Source organism: Polypterus senegalus, chromosome 1 (assembly GCF_016835505.1).
Source record: "Polypterus senegalus isolate Bchr_013 chromosome 1, ASM1683550v1, whole genome shotgun sequence".
NCBI lineage: Eukaryota > Metazoa > Chordata > Cladistia > Polypteriformes > Polypteridae > Polypterus > Polypterus senegalus.
The window spans coordinates 18,787,783-18,800,173 of NC_053154.1; the positions used below are offsets into that span (position 1 = coordinate 18,787,783).

Consider the following 12,391-nt stretch of genomic DNA (forward strand, 5'->3'; position numbering starts at 1 on the left):
GGGTTATCAACAGAAGAAATGAGTACACGGGCAATCCTAGCACCGAGAAACGATGAAGTCAAACGAATTAACGTGAAAATTGTCAATCGGTTACACGGCTAATTAGTTAAATGCGTATAAATAGACTCTGCTGACACAGTTGGTGGCGATGGTGCAGAAGATGAAAACATCAACTTACAATATCATGAAGAATATCTACAACCGTTAACACCGTCTGGTCTTCCACCGCACAAATTACTGTTGAAAGGAGGACGTATCCAAGAAAGGTAATGTAGTACATCTTCACTAATGACATTATGTGGTATAGCGGGTCCACGGCTTCTGAAAAATAGTCAGGTTTTTTAAATCTGTATAGCCGTGTCGTTCTCCGTGGGCGCGATTGCAAAACCGCGGGGAGTTAATGGGGTGATTGGAGCGAGTCGCACCTGCACGTGAGGGTGCAGTCACTCTTGTTTGCCTCATTGGCTTCCTGCGGTGTGTAATTAAGACGCTGTGCCCACGGAGGCAGAGAGAGAGGATAAATCAGGAATTGTGGAAAAAAAAGGGAGAGATCGGGGAAAGAAATGGAAGGAGGTAGAACGATGTGAGAAGGAGGTTAAAGGACGGCAATGGCAGTCTAGGCTGGATGATCTGGCCACCTTAAGAGAGAGCGACAGAACGAGCGGGGGCCCCGCGAAGGAGCGTTAGATGGAGGCGCTCTAGGGGGGCTAGTTCGCCCCACTGACAATTAGCGAGTGGGGTGAGCAGGAGAGGTGTCATCCCGCTGGATCTGAGGAGCGACTACGGGTGCGCGAAAGATCACGGGAGGAGAGCCAGCCTCGTCGGTCTGGCAGTGACGTCCTGATGGAATCCGAGACGGACGGAGCTCGTGACTGTTGGGTCTCCGCGGCTGCAAGTAATGGTGACCCGGGGAGAGAGTGATGGAGGTGGGCCAGAGAACAAGAAGGGCGTGAGAGACTGCGTTTTTAACCTCTACATTTTTTACCTCATTTTAAAGGATTTATTTATTGTTGATGGTCTTAACCCCACTGGACACTTGATTTTTATGGATTTATTTATTGAACTTTGACTCTGCACTTTTGCACTTTTTGTTTTTGAATAAAGCACTTTATGGAATATCCCCTGGCCTTGAGAGATTTGTCCCTATGTGTCCGCTCATCTCGGTGACATTATCGACGATGTTGGGGTTCAAGGGCTCCTGAACAGCTATAGGGGGATGGAGTCGAACCCGCATCGTCACACATTAGACACCAAAGGAGATCTCGATATGCCATTCGTATTAAAACGTTTACAGTTTCCAGTTAGAATAGCTTTTGCTGTAACATTTAACAAATCACAGGGACAAACATTCAAAAAAGTCAGTTTATTTATGAGAGAGAAAGAAACAAAATTCACTCACGGGCGGTTATACGTTGCGTTGTCACGATGTAAGTCCAAACACAGAAGCAGAATTCAACGCAATAGTAATGAAAATTCAATTCAAAAAATAGTTTTTAATGAAGTTTTACAGTAAAAGTGTAAGTTTAAAAAGTATTTGCGTGTTAATTTCAAATCCAAACAGAACAAAATCATTTAACGCAACATGAAACATAATTTACTTTCAAATTATTACGTTTTGCTATTTTTTTTACTATGGTTAATTACTTGCTGTAATGTAAAGTAGTTAGTTCTATTATGCATATGTAACAATCCCAAAGAAAATAACAATCTGTTTAAATTGTACATCTGCATCCCCATACGTGAGCGGCAGAACCACAAAGAGGCTAACGCATAGCACCCTGTGACAGATTGAGGGCGCTATCGCTCCCTTGAACCCTTGTCCCAGACACCAGATAAAAGTCCAAAGGTAGACTATATTTATTCTGCACAGTGCACAAAGCACCCTCTCCTCCACAATACTCATTAAACAATACAATACACAATCAATAAACTCTCCTCCACTCCCAGACGCGTTGCCACCCTTCCACCCAGCTCAGCTCGCCGTCTGGGAGCTCCCACAATCCTTTTATCCTCCTTGACCCGGAAGTGTTCCAATCCCCAGTCCATGTGATCACCTATCACTTCCGGGTCAGATCAAAAGTCTTTTTCTTCACCCCGGAAGCACGTTATTCCCCTTGTCAATGTGACTTGGATGTATTTCCAGGGCGTATGGCAAATAAACATCGTTCCTCCCTGCAACATCTCCTAGTGGCCCCCATGGTATCCAGCAGGGCTGTGCATAAAGACTCCAACGTCCATGATGCCCTGCTGGTCTTTGGGGCACCTCCATACTGCAGGGAGGGCTCCACCTGGCGGCTTGGGGGTATTGGCCGGGATGAACGGCTGGCCATACACCACAGCCCGCACAGGGGTTGGAGAGTGAAGCCCCCTAGCGTTTGAAAATAAAAATGTATGTGTCTTGCATTATACAAGCATACAACTGGATTATCTTTATTATTTATTCAGCGGAAGCCTTTATCAAAGACGACTTGCAAAGGAAGTTATTATACATTGTAATGAGAAGGGACAAGAGACATGGCAAGGTTTGGGGCAGCCACCCGTATAATTCAGTATCCTGGCTGCAAAAGTAAATGCTTTTTAGTTTTAGTCAAGTTTACAAGACCGAGTCCAAAACAGAACTGAATTCCAGGGAAAGGGTGTGAGGGTATTGTATACAATACAATACAATACAATACAGTTTATATTTGTATAGCCCAAAATCACACAGGAAGTGCCGCAATGGGCTTTAACAGGCCCTGCCAGCCTTGACTCTCTGAGAAGACAAGGAAAAACTCCCAATAAAAACCTTGTAGGGAAAAATGGAAGAAACCTTGGGAATGGCAGTTCAAAGAGAGACCCCTTTCCAGGTAGGTTGGGCGTGCAGTGGGTGTCAAAAGTAGGTGGTCAATACAATACAATATAATACAATACACAGAACAGAACAATTCCTTAATACAGCATAATAATAAAAATTTTAGAAGTACGGTTTAACAGTAGATGATATGACATAATATGACATAATTAGGTTTTATAAGAAGTCTGGGGGAAGTGATGTCGTCCTCGGGGGGCAGGACCAGAAGTGGGGTGTCCCGAGTCAAGGCAGTGGCTCCTGGTGGGATTTCCCGGGAAAGGCCTGCAGAGAGAGCGTCATTGCACCCCGCCACCCCCTTGGCAGATGTATTACCATTCATCTCCAAGCCCTTCAGCTGCCTCCTATTCACACGTGTGTGACAACATACAAGAATGAAGGTTCAAGCATCAAAGTAACATAGAAGATGATAAAAAAAATGAGCCTAAACTTTGTGTCAGTACAGCAGCAGCTGTTCAGCAGGAGAGAAGCTAAGCAGTTCTAAAATGTTTAAGGAAAAGATGCATTCTCAAAAGACGATTTGTGACAATCTGGGTTGGCTGCACCTGCCCTACTCCTTGAACCCAGGACCGCTGAAAGGCCTAACCGATCATGAGCAAGGCAGTAAGGCCACAAAACACAGTAAAGTGGAGGTGCAATTATTAGCAAATCCAGAATTTTAAAATAACAAAACCCCTAAACATGGAAAAGTGCATTGTTTTTAATAAATGATCCTTAAACTCGGCACTCATCGTGAGGATAAAACCAGCAATAGGTTCAAGCATCAAAGCATTAAAATCCATCAATAAAAAAATATCAGGATCTTTGAATTCTTTTCAGCCGACCACGTCTTTCTCATCCCATCTCTCCAGCTCACTCAGTGAGTCTTGTAGCAGGCCAGCTGGGGCCTCAGTCATTGCTAGCAGGACTTCCACCTTCTGCTACCTCAGTTGGTGTCATCCCCTAGAGAACCTTGGTGTCTACTGGATCCCTGGGAGTCTAAACTATTGTTCCTGCTCCTCAAGGCTATTCATTAGGGAAATGATCCACCCTGAAGCGGGATTCCCTTCATTCCCTCATGGGTCACTGAATACCCGATCTCCAGTGTGCTTGCTTATTCCCGACTTTGCCCGTTGCTCATGCTCTCTAGTTTGAACCTTCTCTCCCACTATCCTTCTCAGGCTTCTTTTGTGCTGATAGGGATGCAAATGCACTGAGTAGGGACCCCAGAGCGCCAATGAGGCAATTGGCTGAACCTCATGTGGATGCACAGTCAGCCGATGTTCCCATCAACCTCTGGAGCTGCTCCTCCACGCTACCACTCACACCTACACCCCTTTGAGCCCGAGTGTGCTGTCTTTATTTAGTACTTCCACCGCCACGGGCCTGTCTCACCACACACCTAAACGCAAGTAAACCCGGTGCAGTTTGAATAGATTAAAGGGCGATCATTCCACAGCTCTGGAGTGAGAACAAACATTGTACAGGCTTGGCATGTTCAGCAGACAGGCAGAATAAGAGCAGAGACTTCTTGAAGGGACTTAAAGAGAAACCAAGGAGATATTTCTCAAGATACTGGTCTGCTCACAACTCCAAGAATTAATAAAATAACAGTGGGAAGTCGAGCTTTTAGTTACAGGACCCCTAAACTGTGCAGTGGTCTGCCTGCTACTATAAGAGATGCCCCTTCGGTCTCAGTTTTTAAATCCCGGTTGAAGACTCACGACTTCAGTTTAGCACACCCTGACTAGAGCTGCTGATTAACTGTACAGACTGCATCTCTGTTGTTAGTCATTAGCACTAAAACATAAGTAACATGACAGTTAGAATTTGTTATTAACCCTCACCTATTCTGTTTCTCTTCTCTGTACTCAAATGTGGCACTTGGTGCCACGGCCCACCTGCCAAGTTGTTTTACCTGCCTAAGGTAAAGTCATCCCTGACGGAGGATCACAGGAATCGTCGAGTAGTGGGGCCCTTTCATCGGATTGGCTGGCCCAGCACTGTCTCAGCTGTGGAATGGCCAATAAGGGGAGGCAGCTTGATGGCCGAGGTCTCCAGGACTCTAAACAAATCCAAATCATATTATGTGATATCCTCTACTGTTAAATTCTGTTTCATACTTGTAATATTTGTATTTTTATACTGTATTGAGGATTACTTGTCTGCGGTGGGCTGGTGTCCTGCCTGGGGTTTGTGTCCTGCCTTGCGCCCTGCTTCTATAAGAGATGCCCCTTCGGTCTCACCCCTTAAATCCTGGCTGAAGACTCACTACTTCAGTTTAGCACACCCTGACTAGAGCTGCTGATTAACTGTGCAGACTGCATCTCTGTTGTTAGTCATTGGCACTAAAACATAAGTAACATGATAGTTAGAATTGGACACTAACCCTCACCTATTCTGTTACCTGCCTAAGGTAAAGTCATCCATGACGGAGGATCACAGGAATCGTCGGGTAGAGGGGTCCTTTCATCGGATTGGCTGGCCCAGCACTGTCTCAGCTGTGGAATGGCCAATAGGAGGAGGCAGCCTGATGGCCGAGGTCTCCAGGACTCTAAACAAATCCAAATCATATTATGGGATATCATCTACTGTTAAATTCTGCTCCATACTTGTAATATTTGTATTTTTATACTGTATTGACGATTACTTGTCTGCGGTGGCCTGGCGTCCTGCCCGGGGTTTGTGTCCTGCCTTGAGCCCTGTGTTGGCTAGGATTGGCTCCAGCAGACCCCAAGTGACCCTGTAGTTAGGATATAGCAGGTTGGATAATGGATGGATGGATGGATGGATGGATTACTTGTGTTCTGTTCTGTGTATTTAATTGTATTGTATTGACCTCGTTCTTTTTGACACCTCCGGCACGCCCAACCTACCTGGAAAGGGGTCTCTCTTTGAACTGCCTTTCCAAGGTTTCTTGCATTTTTTCCCTGCAAGGGTGTTTCCTTGTCAAGGCTGGGGGGCTGTCAAGAGGCAGGGCCTGTTAAAGCCCATTGCGGCACTTCTTGTGTGATTTTGGGCCATACAAAAATAAATTGTATTGTATACTGAGGAGCAGAACCGTTCAGAGAACTGTAGATTAAGAGTTTTGAATTGGTTCCTTGCAGCAACTGTAAGCCAGTAGACAGACAGAGGAGGAGGAGGAGGAGGAGGAGTAGGAGAGAAACAAGGAACTGAGAATGTCAGTCCAGCAGACACATTCAGGAGGAGCCGCAGAAGTCTGATAGTAGCTGAAGGAAGTCCTTCCAGGAGAGAGTTCAAGAGAGAGCAAGTGGCTGAACGAGGAGTTGTGTGGCGTAATTAGTGAGGAAGGATTGAATCCTCTGGATATTAGGAAGAAGGGAACAAGAGGACATGGATGCCTTGACAAGCGGATCATGTGACACAAGTATTCACTGACTCTTTTGTTTTTGTTTGCTGTGTTCCAGCATTGGTCTCCATAGACAACTGTTCAGAAACTTTGCTGTCTCTGTTCTCTGTAAAAAACTGGAGATTAACATTTTTTTTTTCTTGGCCATCACGACATCCATATGGTGTAAGTAAGTATTTCTGAGTGGAGTACTCCTTAAAAGGTGGTTTAAGCAGTTTACAGAATGGATGAATGAACTTTGTGATAGGTGTGTTCTAACATTTTCAAGCAATCAAAGTATCAAATAACAACTCTGGGAATGTGCAGGTGCAGCAGATTTTGGCCGTTCCACCAAAGTGTGAACAAGTTCTGAAGAATGCAGGCTGCCTTCCAGCAGGATTTTCATGCTGTTCTAAAGTGAAACAAACCGTCTCTCCACGAGGAAGAACTTACCCGTGCACCGCCACGCCTACCTGCCCACCTCTCTTTGGTTATGCTTTCTAGAGCTGCCCTCCTTTTTTGAAGGCCTGCCAATGAGGTTACATCTCAGCAGACAACACTGATAGAGGAAATGAAACTGGAGCAGTGAGCTTCACAGAAGAGGTTTCTGTGGTGAGGAAGATGGCTCAGAGGAACGGTGAGTAAAAAAGAGAAACGCGAGTGCAGATTTGTTTACAGTACACAACGGGAAAAGTGCTCGTTCTTCAGAACACTTGACCTGAAGGTTAGGAATTCCTATGGCTGGCATTTTGTTTTTTTTAGTCAGAAGTACTTTAAAAGCCTGAGGGCTTATTTGAGACAAGCTGCTGTGGAAAGCCACTTCAGAAGAGGTCATCCACCTGAAGACAAGCATGTTCAGGTCTGGCCAGTACTTGGCTGGGAGACCATCTAGATTAGACCATCTTAGGGTGCTGCTGGCAGAGATGTTGGTGAAGCCAGCAGAGGGCACTTACCCTGTGGTCTAAATGTGGATCTCAATGCCACAGTGCAGTGACTGGGACACTGTGCTGTAGAAATGGTGTCGACATAAAGCTGAGGTCCTGACTCTCTGTGGCCATAAAAGATCCCTGGACATTCTTCGTAAACAGCATGGTGTATCCCAATGTCCAGGCTAAATTGCCCACCACAGATTGTCATTCTGGCCCTCTAATCATCCCATCTGTCTGATTGGCTATCTCTCTCACCACCTAACAGCTCATGTGTGGTGAGCAGACTGGTAGAAAAATGGCTGCCGTCACACCATCCAGGTGGATGGTGCACATTAGTTGTGGTTGAAGTGGCACCCCACCCACTGAAGTGCTCTGGAAAGACAGGTGGAGAAAACCTGGCAGGGCTACTGACCAACGACATGCTAGGTGGCAGTCTCCACTGACTATACTACCTTTGCAGATTCAGACTCCCATAAGGCATGCTGGGAATTGGAGTCCCATAGGGTAGCATTGTTGGAGACTGTGGGTGCTGCTAGGGGGAGTTGCTGGGATTACTGATCCCTACTTTGTGGGGTTCCTGTTTGACCTGGAAGTGCTTCCAATTGGCTATGACCTAGCATCGGAAGTACTCTCGGATCCAAAATAAATGAAGCTGCTCAACCTCATCCAGACGAGTCGGATGTGGAAGACAATACAAAGCTCGCCTGGGAAGAGAGAGAAAAGAATTTCGATTTTGTGGTTACATTGTTAAAGAAGCCTTTTGTATGGCAATTTATCATAAGAAACCTTGCATTTGCACCTGGGACTTGTGCCTGTGCAGTTGGAGTTTGGGGTGCCGCAACACCCTCTAGTGGTCACAAAGTATAAAGGAAACCAAAACAGCAAACAATAACAATAATAGTACGTTTCATACAGAGGGGTGGAAATAAAAACTGTATTTGTTTCCCATTGCATCACCGTTCAAGAGGGGGTTTCGGAGGAGCAACCGCATCTCCTTGGGGTGCATTCAGCCCCCGTCTCCACAACACAAGCGGCAGAGACGCAAAGTGGCTGGCGTGCCCTTCGAGGTTTGGCGAGCGAAGCAAGCAGGGGCTGAACCCCCAAGTAATCTATATAATCAAAAACTCAAAGAGAAAGGCAAAAAAATCATTAAGAAACCAGGAAAAATTAAATATGAAATGTTATACAGAGAAACAGGTGAAATATCCTTTGTGGGATTTTGTGAGGGGCTTGACCTCCATGTCTTTATGTGTCCTTTACTTTCTTAATTACGTGGTCTTCCAGGCTCACTTCTTGTTTTTCTCCCAATGTCTGCCTACTATTTGAGGAATATCTAATTACGTGTTTCTGTTTTTTTGTTTCCAGTCACAGGTTATGAGCAGGAGAAAAAGGTAGACCTTTCGAGAAAGAAACTCAAAGCTTTACCGGAAGACGTCTTGGGTGATACCAATGTTGTTCAGCTGGATCTGGACCGTAATAAGCTCAAAACACTTGTAGGCATTGAAAAGCTGAGGAATCTGAGATGTCTCATCTTAAGCAAGAATGAATTCAGTGTGTTCCCACAAGAAATCTCCCTTTTACAAAATCTTGAGAAGCTTTACCTAAACCAGAACAAGCTCCCGGTAATCCCTGAAGGGATCTTTAACCAACTTCATCACCTCAGACTCTTGAAACTGAGCCTCAACCGTCTCCAGGATCTTCCAGGAGACCTTGGTCAATGTTCCGAGTTGCAGTACATCAATGTATCTCACAACCTCCTGAAGGAGATTCCCGTGTCATTGCTGGAGCTCAGAAACTTGGAAGAACTCTACTTGGAGGACAACAAGCTTCAAAAACTTCCTCCCAAGCTTTTTGAAAATAAGGCTTTACAGAAATTTAGCGCCGCTCGAAATCCCCTGAGTGAACCGCCTGACGAGATCTGCGCTGGTGGGCTCAAGCAAATCCGAAGTTACTTCAGTCAGATTAGCACTTCTGAGGCGGACTACATCAAGAGGGTGAAAACAATGTTTCTGGGTTGTTCGATGGCCGGGAAATCCACACTCTGCAGGAGCCTAAAGCAGCAGCAGGCGGTGGCAGTGGATTTGAAAGACAGAACCATTGGAATTGAAATAACGGAGACCCAGGTGAAAGACTTTCGATTTCATTTTTGGGACTTTGCTGGACAAGAGGAATACTACCTGACACACCACGTGTTTATTACACCTCAGGCCCTCGTTATTTTGGTGATCAATTTAGCAAGGTAGGCAAACTTTGACATGGTTATTATATTAGAAATGCAATAGTTTTAACAATCGGCTTATTCAAGTGAGTGACGGCTGTGTGCCGGAACCTGTGGTAGCTGTGCTGGAGATGGAGCAGAAATCGATGAATGTCCATCCATTTAGGCCACACTCACGTATCCCAGACCGGTTTACCTAATCTGAGTGTCTTTAGGATGTGGGAGGAAACCGTAGTAGTGGGGAGAAAAGACGTGAAAGTCACTCAGTTTCAAGTGTAGATTGAAATGGCCAAGAAATGAAGAATCCAGTGAGACTTTCCAAAAGATTAGCTGAGAATTTGTAATTCAGGAAACAAAGCAAAATCCTGATGACCTTGTGATCCCTACAATTAATATCACGGGAGGATAAAAGTCGTTTGTATTTGAATTTATCTAAATACTTGGACACCAGTGAATCCACACTGCTCACCTTTATGATGTCTGAGTGGAGACGCCATTGAGAATTATTAAATGCAACCAGTGGCTTCATTTATAAAAGTTTGCGTGGAAATAAGTGGAAGATTATGCGCACGCCAAAAAACAGGAAAATGTGTACACCAAAAAAAAAATAGATTTTATAAAACCCAGTGTACGGAAATTTCTATTAAATCACAATTACCTTGAAAATATGTGTATGTGCAAATGCGTCAAAGGCCGCCCTGAAACATCTGTATATGGAGCATATTAATCATTACAGTGGGCTTGAACAGCTGGCAGGCTTGGGCAGATTTATGGCAGATAGGAAGTAAAAATGTGAGGTTTGAATACACAATAGGTGGTCGGAAAATCGAGAGTCCACCTTATGAGAAGGATTTAGGAGTCGTAGTGGACTCTAAGCTATCGACTGTCAGACAGTGTTCAGAGTCCATTATGAAGGCTCACAGAATGTCAGGTTATATAGCGCCTTGATGTGTGGAGTACAAGTCACAGGAGGTTCTGTTCAAGCTTTATAACGCACTGGTGAGGCCTCATGTGGAACAAGATGGTTAAGTTTGCAGATGACAACAAGATAGGTGGATTGGCAGATAACTGAATCTGCTAAATCATCACAGAGGGACTTGGGCAGCACACAGGTTTGGGCAGATTTGTGGACGATGAAATTTAATGTCAGTAAATGTAAAGAATTACACATAGGAAGTAAAAATGTGAGGTTCGAATACACAATGGGCGGGTTGGAAAATCGAGATTACACCTAATGAGAAGGATTTAGGAGTCGTAGTGGACTTGACACCATCAGCTTCCAGACAGTGTTCAGAAGCCATTAAGAAGGCTAACAGAATGTCAGGTTATATAGCGCCTTGACGTGTGGAGTACAAGTCACAGGAGGTTCTGTTCAAGCTTTATAACACACTGGTGAGGCCTCATCTGGAGTACTGGGTGTGCCGTTTGGGTCTCCAGGCTACAAAAAGGACATAGCACAAGTACTTTGTCAGCACGCCTATGTCGATCAACTACTTGACTAAATATAGGTAAACAACATTCGATTCGGCTTTTACATAAGTAACATATACATGTTTTTTATATAAAGACCATCAAAAAACATAATCACAAACAGAACTTTGCACAATACCTTGGCGAGCTCTGTAAGCGGTGCTGTTTTGTTGAAGGAAATGTGTGCAGCAGACTGACTGGGAGGATGACGGCCAACCTCTTCCTACATCCAAATGGTGCCATCTTTCGCCTGGTGCAGCTGCATTGTTCTTATGTGTGAGTGGACGTTTCTTCCAGGAAGAGCTTCTGTTCTCATCTCTTTCTCAACTGAAATCACCTTTCATCACTTCATCCAACTCACTCCAAAAATCTTCTTTCTCATCCATTGCACACCTAACTTGCGGGGCATATGCACTAACAACATTCATCATCACACCTCCAGTTTCCAGTTTCATAATCATTACTCTGTTTGACACTCTTTTCACCTTCTAAACACTCTTGGCATACTGTTCCTTCAGAATATCCCCTACTCCATTTCTCCTCCCATCCACACCATGATAGAACAATTTGAATTCACCTGCACTCCACCTGGCCTTACTCCCCTTCCATTTAGTCTCTTGCATGCACAATATATCGACCTTCCTTCTCTCCATCATATCTGCTAACTCTCTCCCATTACCAGTCATACTGCCCACATTCAAAGTTCCTATCCTCTGTTCCACTCTCTTTACCTTCCTCCTCTCCTCCTGCCTCCGGACACATCTCCCCCCTCTTCTTCTCCTTCTTCGGCCAACAGCAGCCCAATTTCCGGCAGCACCCTGTTGGCTAACAGTACTGGTGGCGGTTGTTGTTAAACCAGGGCTCGACCGATCTGGTATTGAAATTTGTATTGTTGTCCGCATATTAATTTGGCAAAATTTTACACCGGATGCCCTTCCTGACGTAACCCTCCCCATTTATCCGGGCTTGGGACCGGCACGAAGAAACACACTGGTTTGTGCATCCCCTGTGGCTGGGTTACAATATGAAATATATGCAATATGTAAAAAATAATTGCCAAAAACTATTTCTAAAACATTTATATTCAGAATCTTAAAACTTATGAAAATGAGAAAACTTCAGAGAGGGATCATGATTTGAAGCCCCATGACTTTGTTCGTATATCCACAGCAGTGCTAGGCCTCTGGTGGTTCCATGGTTAGCCATAAAAGTCAAACCGCTGTGCTCATGTGCTATCAGACGAGTTTCTAAGCTGGAACTTCCATGTATACTCGGACAATTTGGAGAAAACAAAGCAACCGTTACTCTCCAAGTTGTGATTTAATGCTGACCTCCTTGTTATCCCAGTTTGTCCATCTCTGTTCAGCTTGGTTCTTTATCACGAACACTTGCCACGTTGATACACAACCTTGGCGTGGTGACTGATGACCAGTTGTCCTTTGAGGACCATGTGGTTATGGTCCTTCGGTCCTGGAGATTCACTCTGTACAACAATCACAAGATCAGACCATATCTGACAGAATATGTAACACAACTCCTGGTACTGGCTCTGGTTTTGTCATGGCTGTGGTCTTCTAGCAGGACCACCGGCATGTACG

The 12,391-nt window shown here is 44.8% G+C and overlaps 1 protein-coding gene across 2 annotated transcripts in view; it reads left to right on the forward strand.

Annotated features, from left to right (window-relative positions):
* Window positions 1-6,034: 6,034 nt before the first annotated feature.
* Window positions 6,035-12,391, forward strand: part of si:ch211-210p4.6 (malignant fibrous histiocytoma-amplified sequence 1 homolog) — a 77,595-nt gene continuing 71,238 nt past the window's right edge. For both annotated transcript variants that reach the window (XM_039744492.1, XM_039744500.1), the window contains exons 1-2: window positions 6,035-6,813; window positions 8,471-9,344. In XM_039744492.1, coding sequence (XP_039600426.1) covers window positions 6,798-6,813; window positions 8,471-9,344 — 890 coding nt within the window. In that variant the 5' untranslated portion in view covers window positions 6,035-6,797. The remainder of the gene's footprint in view (window positions 6,814-8,470; window positions 9,345-12,391) is intronic.